We start from the raw sequence: 18,917 nt of genomic DNA, 5'->3' as shown, positions 1-18,917 counted from the left end.
CTGTACTTCCACTGCATTTAAATCAGGATCTGCTCATAAAAATGATGCTTTTTTTTGCACTGAAGCTTTCAGTCACTACCTTTGGTCTTCATTTAGCTACAGAGACATTTCCAGTAAGTGCACCTTCATATAAGCATTTCTTCTCTAACTTTTGTTATATTTTTACAGTTATCATCATACCAACACATAGGATGGGACCATACAGCTGAACACAAACTGAGACTTAAGCTTGGCAGACATGAACTGGAGACTAAATGGACCAAAGGACGACAATGTATGGGAAAATATGTCATGTGTAGAAAATCTAGTTTTATGGAATCTTAAAATTGACCTTGAACTTAAAATTTCTTTTTTTGACAATAAATAACGGTTGAAAAAACATCAGAAACCAAAATGTTTTCTTCGTGTTATTTATGAATAATAAACATTTGTTTGAAGCGAGGGAGACTGTACAGAGAAGTGTATTGGTGCGTTCAAGTGTACCTTGTAAACTCGACCGTTTAAAAGTCGAACTAAATGTGTTTTAAGATCTTGTGTAATGTTACTCTGTGATGTACACATAGAATATGTAAGTGGCATTACTAATCAACTTCATCGACTTGTTAATGTTTCAATGATCAAATATCGTTTGTCTGAACAACTCGAGGCTAATGACTAAGTTTTACAGTTGAGCTTTTTTCTTGGCAGTTCGAAAGAGGCTGATTTTAGCTTTAAATAAGACGATGGTGACTAATATTGAATTACTTGACCGGTGGAGATTAAAGTGTACATTAAATTTGCAGTGTATATTTTCTGTTTAGTATTTGCTGCTTTGTGGTGTCTTGTCTCTGCGCCAAATGCACAGTCATAATATGACAGACACTCCCTGAAGGCAGCACGTTGCCCCTGCCGTCAGTGCGTGATATCCTTCCGCGGGAGAGAAGCGCGCGGCCCTTTCCCTCCCGACAACACAGGATGCAAACTGGCGGCGGTGAATCTACGAGACGTTACTCTACGCCACGGCCGTTAACATTTCCCACGCCATCCGAGTGAAAAAACACCGAGCCAGAATCGGGGGACTAACGCCTCTTTTTCACCGACTGAACCCGCCCTGTGGCTGGCACCGACTGAGCTCCGTGGAAGAAATATAATCCGCTGTGAGCGCTGCGCGGCAACCGAAACTATCTAGCTAGCCACCGAGTGAAGAGAGAGAGAGAGGCAGCCGGTGGACGGAATGGAGCTCATCACTATTCTCGAAAAAACGGTCTCTCCAGGTGAATACCAGCACCGCACACGTCACGCATGGTGTGTCCGTCCGATGAGGTTGTGTTCCGGGGTGAAAACTGATGTGTTTGCGCGGCGGCGGCTAGCTCCGGTGAACCGGTGAAAGTTTGAAGTAGGGAGGAGGGAAATGCCTCGCTATCGGGGTGCTAGCTTGTAAAGCTAACCCAGCTAACATTACGGCCTCAATCAGCGTAGATAACGCTGGTGACTTAGCACTCTGTCAGGCGTCTTATTACAGCTTGTCAGTGTAACGAACCTGCCAGTGTGCTGTGGTGATCTCTAAATGCGTTGTCATAGCATAATAATGCAGATGTTTCTTATTGGAGGCTAATCTGACAGCTGCGTGTAACCGGTTAGCAGAGCCGACCCTGCCCATGCCTGATTTAGCCACTGTGCTAGTTTGTTAGCCATTAGCTTGTATCATTCAAACTATCGGCCGCTTCTTCACACGCCTGTCCGTGCTAACGTCACTTTAGAGCCACTGATGAGAGAGAAAAGTTAATCGTATTGTTGTATTAATTATATCCCACTGCTTTAAACCGAGTTAACGCTCTTTTAACAGGTTTAGTGGTTATCTGGAAAACTTTATTTCTGTCATCCCAAACGTGTCTCAGTGGTCGGCTAATGTTAGCATGCTAACCGAGGATCTCTGGCTTCACGCACGTTGGAGCCTCGTCGTGTTTCTCTGGATAGAGATAGTGATAGTGTCCATCAGTGATATTAACCTTTAAAGTTGTCATTAGGAAAGAATAACTAACATTTTCGTGTCTATGGGCCTGAATAGCTGCTAAACCCATTTCACCAGCAGGGTTATGGCTCTTATTAGAACCTCCCCACTGAAATCGTGTGTTAGCCTTCCGGCTAACCATATCTGTCAGCTAATGGGCTAACGTTACATTGAATAACCCCTCTCCCCCTCCTCTCCCCGCTCTCTCCGCAGATCGGAATGAACTGGAGGCGGCACAGAAGTTTCTGGAGCAGGCGGCGATAGAGAACCTGGTTAGTGTGGTGTTTGTATGGTGCTGGTGTGGTGGGGTCACTGTACAGGGTGGAGGGAGGGAAGCTAAGTGACCTGCTGCTACAGTCAGGCTGCAGCATGGATGGAGCAGAGAGGAGCTCAGGACAGCTGGAGCCCGCCCGGCTTCTCCTCTGCTGCTGCTCCCCCTCCTTCCCCATTCTCTCTCTCACTCACTCACACACACACACACACACACACACACACACACACACACACACACACACAGGCAGTCTGCTCGCGCTAGCATTTCATGGAGGCAGCTACACCCATCTGATGTGGGGAAGGCTGCACATCATTTGGTTAAATATTTTTACAGCAATTTAAAGGTTTATTTTGTGTCTCTCCTGCCTGCAGTGCTTTATTTGCTCTTTAAGATTTAGTTTTTGACTGCCTAAAATCAGCGCAATGAAGTGTTAAAAATACAATTTAATATACAATTAAACAGTAACATGTATAACATGTCAGAGCTGCAAATAATGATTATTTTAAGTATCAATAGGTACGATGTATTCTACAGCCTTAAGTAGCTCATAATATATACATAAGATAAGAATACATGATTGATTTCAGATAAAGTTAAGAGTCCATTAAAACATGTCTGATGTAACGTTATCAAATGTCAGACCAGCACTCCAAAAAGCTCAACAATAGTGACTCAACAAAACGGCTTCTGAAAAAAACCCACTGACCAACATTTACAGCAATCTTTTTTTAATAGACCAAATCACGAATCCACTGTGTGCAATATTGAATATCTTAAAATCTGAAGCTGCTTTTCTCCCGCTCTTCATTAAACATAAATGCGTCCAGTTTAAAGGGGAAGAGCAGACACGAACAGAACGGGAGAAAGAAGATAACTAAATATAAAATAAGACTGTTGGAATGAAAATGAGGCCGTGATTAGGCTAAAGTCATCATCACACTTTTTCCTCGGCTGTCACCTGCATGTTGTGATCTTCATCAGTGGATGGGTTTTCTCAGACGTCATCGCCTTGAGTCACGTTGCTACATGACAACCGAGAGAAACAACGTTCGGGGTCGCAGAGTGGAGCTTTAAATAAGATCACTTCTCGGGTAGCCTCCTTAAAGTCAGTCATTTGAATTCCCATCCATTTTTTAATCTTGAGACTCAAAATGAGCCTCCAGTGTTCATCGTTCGCAGGATGTCTATTGAAACAGATTCTCATTAAAATCAGCGTTTCTCTGAGGCTCCGCGGCGGGCACAGGGCGTCACAGGGCGTCGCAGGACGGCCTGCTTGCGAGCCGTGTTTCTCTAATGCTCTTCTGCGGGGCTTCAGGGGCTGTGAGCCGAGCTGCTGCAAACTTTTGCTCAGCCTCTTTTTCTAACTCTAAAATCCAGATATTAAAGGACTAATACAAATAAAATGTATTATTATTATTATTATTATTATTACTAAAGGAGCGCTGGTTTAGCTCAGTCGGTAGAGCAGGCGCCCCAGGTACAGAGGCTACAGTCCTCGTCGCACTGATCACAGGCTCGACTCCCGGGCTGCCGATCATTTGGTGCATGTCATCCGCGACTCTCTACTCCCCACATTTCCTGTGTCTCTTCAGCTGTCTTATAAATAAAGGAAAAAAAACTCATCTGAACGAAAGAACAAAACGACTAAAATCGTATAATCCAGTTAAAAAACGAGGGACATCTGACTTGAAACTGTTGAAGTAGTCTGTTGGAAATGATTAGCTGAACAGCTGACAGCCGGCGCTGATAAAGGTGCGTCCTGCAGGTGAAACAGGTGAAAGTGTAAACTCCTGCAGGCTGACAGGAGTTTAGTGTGCTGCTGAACTGAAAGGAACAAATCAAAGTGTTGTGCACGGACCGTTCTGCCTCAGAATTTAAAGTCATTAGTGAATCTTGAGTATGAAAATGTGCTGTTGTGTTTATTTAATCTCAGCGGCAGCAGAAACAACCTGTGAAAAGTCTCCCACATCTAGAACACACAGCTACAAATATCGTTCTGTTCTTCAGCTGAGTTTAGGTGGACTGATGGAGCTTGTAGTTCTTCTTCTGCGTCTTCACGTGTTGATTTCAGTGAGATAAGAGACACATGGCTGCCAGCATCTACTGTAGTAACAGACACTGTAACTGATGATGGAGCGACCAACACAGAGTCATGAAGGTTCCAGGCTAGGTTAGCTGCTACAAGCACACCCCTATCTCTTCTGTCAGAGGCCCAGGTGCATTGTGGGTTTTAGCAAGGAAATGATATCTGTGGTTCTGCAGCTTCATTTGGATCCATAGTGAGTCAGTGTGCAGCAGTGTGAGGATGAATCTGTTTGCATTAAGCCTCACACACTTCATTAAATACACAGCTGTGGTGTACATGTCAGATCCAGATGTTCACAGAATCAAATGAATATATCACCTGTCCTAAAACATAGAGCTGTGTGTAACAGGAAGAGGAGGGTGTGTGTGTGTTCTCAGTGCTCTGTGTGAAGTGTGTTCAGTGTTGTGGGTGTGAAGAGCTCTCCTGACAGACTGATGGAGCTGCAGAGGACGATGGTGACGGTCAGATGTGGAGGGAAGCCTTCGTTCCTGTTGTGCAGAGTCATGGTGCAGCAGAGAGCATGATGGGACATTTAGTGATGATGCAGCACTCCTTCGTCTGTGTGGATAATCTGGAGACTATTGATCCAAACAGGAAGCAGACGGTGTTCAAACCCTGTAATGGAAGACAGAAAGTCCACCTATATTTATTGTATATGTATCATACATTATACATCAGATCAGTGAGGTCATAATGCAGCCAGTGAACAACCAGGAAGTGAGTCACTCTAAAATCAGCTGTTGTCGATAAGCAGCCACACATCCTCCAACTCTTTGTCTGATCTTGTTGGTCTGTCGGCTGCAGAGTCATTAAAGTGATCACATTTAAAGGCTGATTTCACTCCTTCAGATAGTTCAGCTGTTTGGGGGGGGGGGGGGCATGAATCAGCAGCAGCATTTCTTGTGTTGGAGTTCTCAGCTTGAAGCAAACCTCTTTTAAAGTGACTGGAACACGCCCTGTTCATGCTTTAACAAACACAACTTTTCCACACGTTAGTAAAACAGACTCCTCAGTGTTTCTCACCAAAAGGGACATTTTTCAGTAAAAGGCGTCATCAAAGTAAATCAATGATCTGTTTTAGCGACTGTGAGCCTGATATCCTTCGTTTGTTCGCTTTTAGAGAATCCAAGATCAAGATGAAAAAGCAGGAGCGGACGAGATCGATCCTCATCTTAAAAATAATAATAATAAATAGATAAAATAATAATCTGTGCTGTCTAATAATCCCAATGATTCTTACTTAATATCCATGACGTTACTTTATAATGCTTTTATCTTAAAGTCACTTTGCTTTGGTGAAGCACTTTAACAATACACTTTCAAATTGAATGTCGTCTTATTTTGAAATATCTTTCTCCAAGCGGGCCCCTCTGGTCAGGTTGTTCATCAGTCACAGCGCAGCAGGAACGATCTCTTCTAGAGGGAAATACAAATGTTCAAACTTTCCTAACAGCTGATTTTTCCTTCAGTGTTCGGATCTGAACTCTGCGTCCGAAATGTCAAACCAGGAGAACAAATGTAGATGTGAGAGCAGAAGTGACGGACAGCAGTCAAAGTATTTGATTATTTTTCAGCCATAAAGACAAGCGTGGCTCCTAACTGTGGTGTGTCCTCTGTAATCTCCCTCTCCTCCCCCGCCCTCCCCCCTCAGCCCACATTCCTGGTGGAGCTGTCGAAAGTGTTGGCGAACCCGGGGAACACTCAGGTGGCTCGAGTCGCTGCCGGTCTGCAGGTGAAGAACTCGCTGACCTCCAAAGATCCCGACGTAAAGACACAGTACCAGCAGAGATGGCTGGCCATCGACGCCAACGCTCGCCGCGAGATCAAGAACTATGTAAGACCCTGAACGCATCACCACACAGTTTAAATATGTAATGCTTTTATGTCTAACGTCCGTCTGTCTCTGTCTGCAGGTTTTACAGACTCTGGGCACGGAGACGTACCGACCCAGCTCGGCGTCGCAGTGCGTCGCCGGGATCGCCTGCGCGGAGATCCCAGTTAACCAGTGGCCCGAGCTGATCCCACAGCTGGTGGCCAACGTCACCGACCCCTCCAGCACCGAACACATGAAGGAGTCCACGCTGGAGGCCATCGGATACATCTGCCAGGACATTGTGAGTGATCAGGCACAGACAGGAAGAGGCTGTAGAAACCAGGTTTAGTTTAAATACGGAGGAAGCTTCTGTTATTTTTAAACGTTTTTTAAAACCACCAACAGAACTGCTCTCTTCCAAGACACCAGACTCCATTGACAGAACCATTCATTTTACCTGACAGAACACAGGAGCTGCTGGTCTGCTGCTGCCTCAAGCGGTTAATGCTTTGGGTTAGTTTAACACGTGTGTTTAAACACGACTCGGGTGTTTGGTCGATGAAGAGAAATCATGCACCACTCTGACAGTGTGATGTACAACAAACCACAACATCTGAGACCAGCACATCTAAAAGTACGTTTTTTTTAATCGCTGTTTTTCTGAATGGAGTCTGGTGTGTCTGCAGAGAGCGATGTAACGTCTGTGTGTGGTTAAAACAATCATCTTCCTCTGTAACAAAAAGGTCTATCTCTGTAGGGATCCTTTCTGTCATGTTGTCACACACTTAGAAGAACAATCTGAGCCTGTCAGTGGAAACAACAAGAACTGTTAGTGGACGCAGAGATGAGAAACACAAACGGGGCTGATTCAGTCCATGAGAATTCAGTTGATGGAACGTTTCTGTTGTCCAGTATCAGAACATCATGTAGCCTCAAAATGTCCGATCTGCTCTTGCACTGAGCCCAGCTGTATGGAGAGACCTGCGGACACGAGAACAACTTTACATGGTGTAAAGCTTAATTTGTTTATTGTTAATTTGGGTCCAAAGAAGCCCAACAGATGTCCCAGGAGAGTTTTTATATGCAGGTCCAGCTGTGACCCCTATCCTGAGTGAGATGAGTTAAATAGTTGAGCTGTGAGATCTAACCAACTGTGTTTCCTTCAGGACCCTGAGCAGCTGCAGGAAAACGCCAACCAGATCCTGACAGCCATCATCCAGGGCATGAGGAAGGAGGAGCCCAGCAACAACGTGAAACTGGCTGCTACCAACGCCCTGCTCAACTCTCTGGAGTTCACCAAAGCCAACTTCGACAAGGAGGTACGCACACGCACACACGCAGTCAGGTGACGTCGGTTCCTCCTCCTGTGTGAAGTCCATCAGGAGGATTTTACGATGTCGCAGAGAAAGCCGGGTCTGTTTCACCCAGAGAGCTGCAGCTGCAGCGCGGCCACTCAAACGGCTTCCTGGTTTTGCGAGACCCGACAGAATAACAGAAAACACACCCGCCCCCTCATGTCTGTCTGCTCACATGTTTATTAACCCTGTGTGTGTGTGTGTGTGTGTGTGTGTGTGTGTGTGTTTCAGACGGAGAGACACTTCATCATGCAGGTGGTGTGTGAAGCGACGCAGTGTCCCGACACCAGAGTGAGTGAAATCAGGTGTTTCAGTTTTATTACAAGTCAGACGTGTGTCCTGTCTTCACCTGTCCTCTGATGTGTTGTTCCTGTGTGTGTGTGTTCAGGTGCGTGTGGCGGCCTTACAGAACCTGGTGAAGATCATGTCCCTGTATTATCAGTACATGGAGACGTACATGGGTCCTGCTCTGTTCGCGGTGAGACCAACACGTTGACATGCAGCTGCCTGTTTCTCTGTTAGATGATGCTGTTAATATAAAATGATGAACTGAGAGATGTTGTTGCCTTGGAGAGAAAAACATCTTTTCACACACAGTTCAGTCGTGATGTTGCTTCAGGAGTTTAGTTTAATGATTCATCCTAACTCTTTACCTTTACTCTCCTCCATCCGTCCGTCTCCTCCTTCTTTCCCCTCCTCCTCTTTCATCTGCTCTTCCTCCCCTCAGATCACCATCGAGGCGATGAAGAGCGACATCGACGAGGTGGCCTTACAGGGAATCGAGTTCTGGTCCAACGTCTGTGACGAGGAGATGGACCTGGCCATCGAGGCCTCGGAGGTCCGTGTCAGCAGACGCCATCGCATTATCACCAGATACACCTTTAAACTGTTTGTTAGGTCACTTCCTGTTTGCTCTCGTCCAATCACAGGCCTCGGAGCAGGGACGCCCCCCGGAGCACACGAGTAAATTCTACGCTAAAGGGGCCCTGCAGTACCTGGTCCCCATCCTGACCCAGACCCTCACTAAGCAGGTAACTGGCCTGGACTCAGACCACGTGTCATGAGGACGTAATGATGATATCAGTTGAATGTTTAGTTTCTGCCTCTCTTCTCTTAGAAGCATCCCTTCCTTCTAATCTTGTTTGTCTCGTGTTTCTTTGAATGCCCCGTGTCTGAAAACTTTCCTCGCCTGACTCCCGCAGGACGAGAACGACGATGACGACGACTGGAACCCCTGTAAGGCAGCCGGCGTGTGTCTGATGCTGCTGGCCACCTGCTGTGAGGACGACGTGGTCCCGCACGTTCTGCCCTTCATCAAAGAACACATCAAACACCCCGACTGGCGCTACAGAGACGCCTCCGTCATGGCCTTCGGATCCATCCTGGAGGGACCCGAACTCAACCAGCTCAAACCGCTCGTCGTACAGGTCAGTGGTTCTGTTCACATGCAGCCGAACAGTCACATGATCGTTACTCAAAGGGCCGAACAGAATAAAAATGTTCATAGTTTAAACGCTGTCGTCTTACTGCAGGCGATGCCAACCCTGATCGAGCTGATGAAGGACCCCAGCGTGGTGGTGAGGGACACCACGGCGTGGACGGTGGGGAGGATCTGTGAGCTGTTGCCTGAAGCCGCCATCAATGAGATGTACCTGGCCCCCCTGCTGCAGTGCCTGATCGAGGGCCTGGGTGCCGAGCCCAGAGTGGCCTCCAATGTGTGCTGGGTGAGTGGTGGGCTCTGACGGGTTCTTCCTTTTGGTCTGAAGTCCCTGAACATGTTCCTGTGGTTTGTTCTTTAGCGTGTTTAGTTCTTGGAACCGTTTGGATGAAAACGGTGGAAAAGTCCTGAAAGTTTGATGTTTGAACTCGTGGTTAGAAAGCTGAGCAGCTGTGGGGATCAGGATGGGAGAGTTTTCCTTTCATGCTCAGTATGAACACAACAGAAGTTGAACAGCTGAATGAACTTCCTGTTTGTGTCTCGGTCAGGCCTTCTCCTCTCTGGCTGAAGCAGCGTATGAAGCCACAGACGCTGCAGAGGACCAGGAGGAGCCCAGCACCTACTGCCTGTCCTCCTCCTTCGAGATCATCGTCCAGAAACTCCTCGAGACCACAGACAGGTACGGAAACTAACAAAGCAAGCTTCAAGATATTTGTGCTCCTGCAGTCAGATTGTGGGTGTAAGATGGAGACTAATGTCACAGTAGGACTGTTTGTGGTGTGACAGCTTCCTGTCGCAGAGACTTCCTGTTTCAGTGATAGTATAGTGACGTATAAACACAGTTCAGATGTGTAGACTATTGTAGGACACATCGGGCTTCTTCCTCTTAAAGAATAAAGATAAACGTGAAGCTTGTTGCTGTAATGAACTGATGTGATCGAGTACCTGGTCCTGATGATGCGTTTCCTGTGCAGGCCCGACGGGCACCAGAACAACCTGCGCTCTGCTGCCTACGAGGCTCTGATGGAGATCGTGAAGAACAGCGCCAAGGACTGTTACCCCGCCGTGCAGAAAACCACGCTGGTCATCATGGAGAGGCTGCAGCAGGTCCTGCAGATGGAGGTGAGACAGGAGGGGGAGGGGAGATGGGGGGAGGACGGTTAATTTACCGACACTAACATTTCAAAGTTATTATAAAAAAGCCCAATTTTGTTTTAGAGTTTATTGTCGTGGCAGCTCCGCGTCACAAAAGACGAGTCGTTGTGAAGAACACAAAGAAGAACATTAAACGTGTCAGACGCAGAAAAGAGATGAAAGAAACGCTGCTGAGCTTTTATTGTGGAAAAATGTGCTGCCTGTGTAAAGATGTCACTTCCTGTGTCTCCAGTCTCACATCCAGAGCACCTCAGACAGAATCCAGTTCAACGACCTGCAGTCGCTGCTGTGTGCCACTCTACAGGTGAGGCTCCTAAGCGGTCAGTCAAACACACCCTGACTCTGTGTTTGCGCTCTTATTGTGACAGTTTCCTGTCCGTCTCGTTGCAGAACGTCCTTCGTAAAGTGCAGCATCAGGACGCCCTGCAGATCTCAGACGTGGTGATGGCGTCTCTGCTGCGAATGTTTCAAAGCACCGCCGGCTCCGGGGGCGTTCAGGAGGACGCTCTGATGGCCGTGTCCACGCTCGTCGAAGGTACACGTGCAGATACACACACACTTGTATCAGACAGGTGCAGACTGTGTGTCTGAAGGAGGCTCAGTTTGTTGTTCTGTGTTTCAGTTCTGGGCAGCGACTTCCAGAAGTACATGGAACCCTTCAAGCCTTTCCTGGGAATCGGACTGAAGAACTACGCCGAGTATCAGGTGTGTTCACTTCCTGTTTACAGCTCTGACAGTGTGGACTCTTAACCTGCCGTCATCATGTGATCTGTACCTGGATAGTACACCTGATCCACAGGCTTTACATGTACACCTCCAATAAACAAGCTCTGTATGAAACCTCCTGTGAATATACAGACTGACATGAACATGCTGGGGGACAGTTCAGGACGTTATCTGATTATCAACACAGAATTGATGATGTCATCGTTGTGTCTCCAGGTGTGTCTGGCAGCAGTAGGTCTGGTGTGCGACCTGTGCAGAGCTCTGATGTCCAACATCCTGCCTTACTGTGACGAGATCATGCAGCTGCTGCTGGAGAACCTCGGGGTGAGGACGAGGAGGGAGGCCTGTCTCACACTCCCGACCTCTTTACTCTCTCACACTCCCTCCCGTGTGTGTGTGTGTGTGTGTGTGTGTGTGTGTGTGTGTGTGTGTGTGTGTGTGTGTGTGTGTGTGTGTGTGTGTGTGTGTGTGTGTGTGTGTGTGTGTGTGTGTGTGTGTGTGTGTGTGTGTGTGTGTGGTCTGTGATGATAAACATGCACCACGCTGACTGTGATGTAAAACAAACCACATTTATCTGAGACCTGCACTCTTTACATTCTGTCTGTCCGTCTACGTCCAGCTGTGCTAACACGTTAGCTTTCAATTCAAACAACTTTATTACTCCTTCTGTTTAAGACAGCTTGAACATGTAAAACATCATTATGAGTTACATCTGTAATATTAGTTTGTATTCATCAGTCCACTTAATGTCACTGTGTTCAGAACGAGAACGTCCACCGGTCGGTGAAGCCTCAGATCCTCTCTGCGTTCGGAGACATCGCTCTGGCCATCGGAGGAGAGTTTAAGAAATACCTGGACATCGTCCTGGACACGCTGCAGCAGGCGTCTCAGGCACAGGTCGACAAGGTAAGCACACGCACACGCACAGGAAGTCATTTAGCAGTTTCATCACTACAGTCACCTTAAGGCCTATTCAGACAGGAGCCTCAGGGTGACATCATAAGACACTCACCTTTATACCTGGTTAGATAACTTTGTAATTAACACCTGTTGGAGGTTAAGATGCTTATTTATCGTCTGATGTTTGTTGTGATAATCGTTGTTTTAAGTTGTTAAATTTTAAAATTACATTTTTTTATTTTTTTTATTTTGGCGGGTCTTACAGGAAGCTGCTGCTCTGGACATCAGGACCAGGGATACCTATCGATAACGATATCAATACAGATACTGTGCTGTGTGTGAATGAATATATATTAGTGGAGTTAATGAGTCAGTTAAGTCTCTGCACCTTTACTTCCTGTGTTAGCTGCAGCAAGGAGACATTAAACTCGTGTCTCTGTGGTGCAACAAAAAACAGACGCAGCTTTAGTATCGAACAGACTTAAAGCTGGCGCTAACAGACAGGTCACAGACAGAGTCCCCCTCATGGGGGCGCCAGAGAGCTGAAGTTTTCTTCAGTATCAAAGACAAGCGGTGACAGCTCTCTGGTCATCCATGCTGCTCACTGTGAAGAGACCGTTTCATACTTTTACTGAACTAAACGATCTGCAGCGGTCAGAACGAATGTGTGTGGTCTGTGATGATAAACATGCACCACGCTGACTGTGATGTAAAACAAACCACAACAATCTGAGACCTGCACTCATTACATTTTGCCTTCTGTATATTTTGTTATTGTATCACGACACAGTTTAACTGAACTCTCCTAAACAATAATCATTAGTAATGAGGATCTGAATCGTGTCCTCGTCCTGCCGGTCAGAGCAGCAGCTTCATTGAAAGGATGAATGAGACATTCAATAAGTCATGATGTAGACTTTTATTGTGTGTGTGTGTGTGTGTGTGTGTGTGTGTGTGTGTGTGTGTGTGTGTGTGTGTAGACGGACTACGACATGGTGGACTACCTGAACGAGCTGAGGGAGGGCTGTCTGGAGGCGTACACCGGGATCATCCAGGGCCTGAAGGGGGACCAGGAGAACGTGCACCGTAAGCGCACACACACACGCACACACGCAGTCAGGTGACGTCGGTTCCTCCTCCTGTGTGAAGTCCATCAGGAGGATTTTACGATGTCGCAGAGAAAGCCGGGTCTGTTTCACCCAGAGAGCTGCAGCTGCAGCGCGGCCACTCAAACGGCTTCCTGGTTTTGCGAGACCCGACAGAATAACAGAAAATAATGTTTTCAAACTGAAATTTACAGATTTATTTTAATCTACTGCTTCTCCTCCTCTTTTCTCTCCCCTCTCTCTCTTTCTCTCTCTCCTTCCATCTTCTTCCGTCGTCAACTTTCTTGTGGCCTTTCCTTCCTTCCTTATTTTATTCCTTACTTCCTTTCTTCATCCCTTTTTTCTCCTCCACTCATCTCTCATTTCCTTCATTTCACCTCTGTCATATCCTTCTCTTCTTTCTTTCTATTTTCCCTTCCTTTGTTTGTCTTTCTCTCTCTTGCTCATCTTCATCTTTCTTCTCCTCTTCCTCCTCCTTTTCTCCCCTGCTTATTCTCATTCTACTTCTCCTCCTTTTTCCTCCTTCCTTACTTCCTCCTCCTCCTCCTCCTCCTCCCTGTAGCTGACGTAATGCTGGTCCAGCCTCGGGTGGAGTTCATCCTCTCCTTCATCCATCACATAGCCGAGGACGAGGATCACTCTGATGGAGTCGTGGCCAACGCTGCCGGACTCATTGGGTAAAGAGGGGGGAGGTTTGATTGACAGGTTAGATCTGCTGTGTGTGTGTGTGTGTGTGTGTGTGTGTGTGTTCTGGTCTGTGAAGAGAAATCATGCACCACTCTGACAGTGTGATGTACGAACAACCACAACATCTGAGACCAACACAGGAGCCTAAAGCTGAACCTCATCGATCAGCTGATCACATATCTAAACGATCGATCCCCCAGTGTCAGTATTTAATGATTATCTGAGTTAAATCTAAAAGTAAACAGGTTATTTTATTTAATTGTTTTTATGCATCTCAGACTGTGGAAAAGTTAATGTGCGGTTTTCTGACATTTTCGATAAACAGACAAAGTGAAACATTTCCATCGTTTAACTCAAAGTCCGGATGAACGTTTATTTTTGCTTTTCTTAAACATTTTCATCTAAAGAAAAAAGTGTTCGAAGAAAATACAAAAAACAAATTTCTTCATGATTTCGTCTTTCTGAGTTAAAGATTTAATCATGAAGGCGTTCATGTAATAATGTTAAGTCTCTCTCTCTCTCTCTCTCTCTGAATGAGGTAACACACGGTGACTGAGCCTGTGGCCCACTGATGAAAGCCTTTCATCTGCAGTATATAGTATTATTATGGGCTGGGTGTCTGTGGCGGCGCCCAGTTAGTGACGCGTTTTCCATCAGCCAGCAGTGGTTGGTCTGCCAGAGAGGGTAGGCGGAGCTAAGCGGCTGCTTCTCCGCTCTCTGCAAGTGTTGCGCGTAAACAGTAATCTACTATGGCTGAACAAACAAAGAAAAGATGGATGACTACAGATACAACTTCAACAAGAAGGGAAAATCCAAAGAAGAAGAAACAAACTCGACGCTCAGATGAAGCAAACAGTCTGAAAAGGAAAGCGACCGTCAGCCAGGAAAATCAAGAGTTACAACAAACTAAAATATCAGACAAAATGAAACCAATGAATGAAAATAAAAAGTAACTCTTTTCATTTTAGATCAGGGTGAAAATAATCAGCTTCCTGTCTTCTTGATTCTGTTTTTCACATTAAAAGCCTCAGTGCTGCGCTAGATTCTTTGTTATTAATGTCTGTTTTTTCTGTGTTTTGTTTGTGTGTGTGTGTAGCGACCTGTGCACGGCGTTCGGTAAAGACGTGATGAAGCTCGTGGAGGTTCGTCCGCTCATCAATGACCTGCTGACGGAGGGTCGACGCTCAAAAACCACCAAGACCAAGACGCTCGCCACCTGGGCCACCAAGGAGCTCCGCAAGCTCAAGAGCCAGGCCTGGTCAGACATCACACACACACACACACACACACACACACACACACACACACACACACACACACACACACACACACACCTATTATATTTATCTACATACACACAAGGTGTTTCCAACCTATTTAGCATCAACTTTTCTCCACAGAGGTACCACTGCAATACTTGAAATGTGCATAAAAATACATGAATACACAACAGCTGTGTTCTGGTCTGTGAAGAGAAATCATGCACCACTCTGACAGTGTGATGTACGAACAACCACAACATCTGAGACCAACACAGGAGCCTAAAGCTGAACCAGTCAGTCGAAGTACGTCCACTAAAAGTGCTTGTTACATCGCTCTCTGCAAACACACCAGACTCCATTAACAAAAACGGCAATTTTAAAACTCCTGTGTCCTGTGAGGTAAAATCTCTGTTTTTATGAATGGAGTCTGGTGTGTGTGCAGAGAGCGATGTAACGTCTGTGTGTGGTTAAAACAATCATCTTCCTCTGTAACGAAAAGGTCTATCTCTGTAGGGATCCTTTCTGTCATGTTGTCACACACTTAGAATAACAACCTGAGCCTGTCAGTGGAAACAACAAGAACTTTTAGTGGACGACCTTTGACCCATCAAGGATTATGTTGCAGCCGTTACGGCCTGTTTCACTGCTGCAGGATGAACACATCTACTGGAGTGATTGTAAAACTTTTACTGGCCGATTTGTAACAGTCATCATGTTTACACCTGCTTCCTGCTGACTCTTTTGTTCTTCTTCTGTCAGATTGTTGCCGGTCGGGGAAAAGAGAGAGAGTGATTTTTGAGAGATCGACATCAGTGAACAATGAGGACAAACTGCCCCACTGGAATAAACTCTTCTGTCTTTGTGTCGAGCGTCCGGTCGAAGCAGAAGTCAGACGAAGTGTGAGCTGAGTGAGTGTCTGTGTGTGAGAGAGAGAGAGAGAGAGAGAGAGAGAGACGTGTGAGCGAGCGAGAGATGATGACATCACACCACCTTCAGTTCCAGCAGGCGACGACTCCCCCCTCCTCCCCCCACAACCCCTTTCTTCCTCCTCCTCCTGGACGGCCTGTGGACTGGACTCTGACTCCCCCCTCCTCCCCCAAATCAAATCAAACAAAAACTCACCTTCCAGCCCTCCCCCCTCCTCCTCCCACAATCCAACTCTCTCGCTGTAGCCGGGCTCTCCTACGACATCACGATGACGTCACCGACCCGCCCGCCGCCCCCCGAGCCGGGGGAGGGGGGGGAGGAGGGGAAATGGATAAAAAAATTATGACAAGAAAATAAAAGACTTTTTGTGGAATCAAAGCTACAAAGCGAGCGGACTCTGTGGACTTCTGTGGAAACTTTAGATTTTTGTTGCTCTTATTTTTCTTCTTTTTCTTCCTGCGAGCACTCAAACAGCGACGGAGATCTGACGGACACCTCCACCTGCTCAGTCTTCGGTGCTCGACGCTCTTATCCAAACAACAACAGCACTAAATTCCTTCAAAATAAAAGTCAAAGCCGACGAGGAATCCGACGAGGAGCGAGTGCCAAATGGAAATAGTTTAGCGGAAATAAAGCGCGTGGTGTGAGCTGCTGGTGAAGCGTTTCAGTTTTTATTTCCCCGCTGCACTTGGTTTGGGAACGGGTCACTCACCATTTTTGCTTGTTTAAAAAAATTCAGAGAATTGAAGACGTTTGTATAAGGTTATATTTTTCCATTGCTATGATGAAAATAAAGTAAAAAACAATAAAATGATATGAAACATTCCCCAAGCAGTTCTGGTGATTTGGCTCTTGTCGTCTGTCGGACTCGTGGACTGAAACGTTTCGGACTCTGCTGTTTGGAAGCTGAACTTTGGCCGCCACCCACTGTTGGTTTGTTTACGCCACAAAGAACCAGATTTTTGTTCTTTTTCTTTTTTTACTTCCTGGCTCGTTTGGTCGCAGCAGCTCGGCTCCTCGCTGACGGGGAGTTCTGTTGGGACGTTGAGTTTGTAGTTTGGGGTGAAAATCACAGAAAGCTGCGAGCACGCTCTGTACCGCCTGTCGCCTTCACTCCGTGGTCGGATCACTTCACCTCCACTCATTGATAAACACCTGACAGACGTCTCATCAGGAAATTGAAGCTCAAAATGGTTTTCTTTAAAAGTGAAGTGTTTCCTGCCTCGGAGGCTTTTATTTTGTAGAGGTGCGGCAGCCGTAGGGAGGACGTACTTCCTGTGTTGACATGATGAACCTGGCAACTCGATTATACTGAATTGTGAATCATTTAAAGCCGATCTGCTTTTTATTTCATATTCAACTTTAGTGAACTAATAAAGTCTATATTGTACTGAACCATCTGGTGCTGCTTCTTCTAATGACACGGGGTCAATGATATTCACACACCTGACAGGTGAACACATACATGTGAGAGGTGGACACAGATAGACACCAGAGGCCTGTACAAAGGAGCAGCTATTGTGGATATCGAGGCTTAATCCAGAAGTTTCTCTCAGCTGCTTTTGTGACCTATTACTGCTGTGGCACCACTTACTGCCTGCAGGGGGCGCTGCTGTGATAAGTGAACGTTTTTATTTACTCTGGAATGAACAATGTATAAACTCTAAACTGTATTTAGATGCTTTAAACTTTAAATTTTGACTTAATGTGTTCAGATGTGTTTGAATAACATTGGACCCTCTCTGTCGCCCCCTGCTGACTGGCTGCAGTATAGCTCATAAAGCCCGCCTCCTCCATGTTAACAGATGGGACATGAGTCAAACTATAAAATCAAAATACACGTCAAATACATTTTTCTCAAACATGGTTTCTGTCATTATAGTTAGTTCTTATCATGCTGATTTATGTCACAGTGTTCATTTTTCTGACAAGTTTACTTTTAATTAGTTATTTGATGCGATGAAAAGGGGGTGTGGCCTCATGATTGACAGCTCCGTGGACAAATGGGGCTCCTGCAGCGTTCTGTTCCCGAGTAGCAGAGTAGAGGAGGAACGACGAGAGGAGACGTAACTAACACTAACACTACAGTCATTGAACTTTCCATCAGCGTGAATATCTGCTTCAGACCGACACAAGAAGCTGTTCTGCTGCAGACTGAGCCCACCTGAGGGCTCCAACACGCCAAGGACACCTGAGGGCTCCAACACGCCAAGGACACCTGAGGGCTCCGACACGCCAAGGACACCTGAGGCTCCAACACGCCAAGGACACAAGGTAAAGGTGTGTTTTGGGGAGAGGAAGGGGCGGGATTCATATTTAGTATATGCTAGGTTTGATTATATCAAATAATGAATCACTACTCTTTATTTTTTGAAAACTTCTCCAGCTGAAGCAAAAGAGTCTGCCTACTGCACATGCTCAGACTGTTCACTGCTCGCTGATATAAACTTGATCGCCGCCTGCTACCTGGCAGGCTAGTTTAGGGTTTCAGTGTGGGCGTAGATATCATCAGAGAAGGAGGTCATGTTCATGAACGTCTTTACAAGGCCTGGATAATTTAGACATCATCAATCATGTGGTCAGAGTATCATTCAGGCAACAGCGCCACCTGTGGTCACAGGGTCCTGACACACCTGAGTCCTGTCTACATCAATGTGGGAAAAATAAATTAGAATATATATATTATCGTACATTATAAGTACTTAAAGTCGTTTAAGACATTTTGAATGCAACACTTCAACTGATAGCAGAGTATCATCACTCTGTTCTCGCTGCAGGAACAGATCTCAGGACTCCGTCAGTTTCACAGCAGCTGATCTCAGATCAGTGACAAAATGATGTTTGTAGCTGCGATGGCCGAGTGGTTAAGGCGTTGGACTTGAAATCCAATGGGGTCTCCCCGCGCAGGTTCGAACCCTGCTCGCAGCGATGCGCAGTGATGTAGTGACGTCACGTTTTGAGGTGAACCCACCTGTCATGATCAGCTGTGATGAGCTCAACTGCAACCTGTGGTCGTCTTCATCACTACTTGTCTGTTTGCAACGATAACACGAAAAGGATGTATAAATAAAACTACACGGCATCATTTCTGTACATGTCATGTTTTTTTAACCATTTATATTCATGTTATTAACAATATTATTTTTTATTGTCGCAAGTGAATTTCCCCAGACAGACTAAATAAAGTTGATCTTATCT

General features: G+C 46.1%; 1 protein-coding gene and 3 non-coding genes across 4 annotated transcripts; all 4 read left to right on the top strand.

Moving 5' to 3' along the window:
• Positions 1–943: 943 nt before the first annotated feature.
• On the top strand, positions 944–17,104 carry kpnb1 (karyopherin (importin) beta 1). The gene is made up of 22 exons (XM_069675974.1): positions 944–1,253; positions 2,204–2,262; positions 6,002–6,184; positions 6,264–6,464; positions 7,330–7,482; positions 7,750–7,809; positions 7,907–7,996; positions 8,246–8,356; positions 8,448–8,549; positions 8,721–8,945; positions 9,051–9,242; positions 9,505–9,635; positions 9,931–10,078; positions 10,344–10,415; positions 10,502–10,646; positions 10,734–10,816; positions 11,054–11,161; positions 11,600–11,743; positions 12,718–12,823; positions 13,406–13,520; positions 14,627–14,788; positions 15,552–17,104. Coding segments are annotated over exons 1-22 (2,631 nt in total). The 5' UTR covers positions 944–1,213; the 3' UTR covers positions 15,553–17,104.
• Positions 7,510–7,652, top strand: LOC138604502 (small nucleolar RNA SNORA79). The gene has a single exon (XR_011309288.1). It is a non-coding gene; the product is annotated as a small nucleolar RNA SNORA79 (small nucleolar RNA).
• On the top strand, positions 12,859–13,001 carry LOC138604501 (small nucleolar RNA SNORA79). Its single transcript, XR_011309287.1, has one exon. It is a non-coding gene; the product is annotated as a small nucleolar RNA SNORA79 (small nucleolar RNA).
• A 1,461-nt stretch (positions 17,105–18,565) lies between the features above and the next one.
• trnas-uga (transfer RNA serine (anticodon UGA)) lies at positions 18,566–18,647 on the top strand. Its single transcript has one exon. It is a non-coding gene; the product is annotated as a tRNA-Ser (tRNA).
• Positions 18,648–18,917: the final 270 nt, after the last annotated feature.

Source organism: Semicossyphus pulcher, unplaced genomic scaffold, assembly GCF_022749685.1.
Source record: "Semicossyphus pulcher isolate SPU_LCO1_2020_fin unplaced genomic scaffold, fSemPul1.0.p SCAF_25, whole genome shotgun sequence".
In the NCBI taxonomy this organism is placed as follows: domain Eukaryota; kingdom Metazoa; phylum Chordata; class Actinopteri; order Labriformes; family Labridae; genus Semicossyphus; species Semicossyphus pulcher.
Note: the sequence above shows the minus strand (reverse complement) of the source record. Positions and strands in the feature narration are given on the sequence as shown.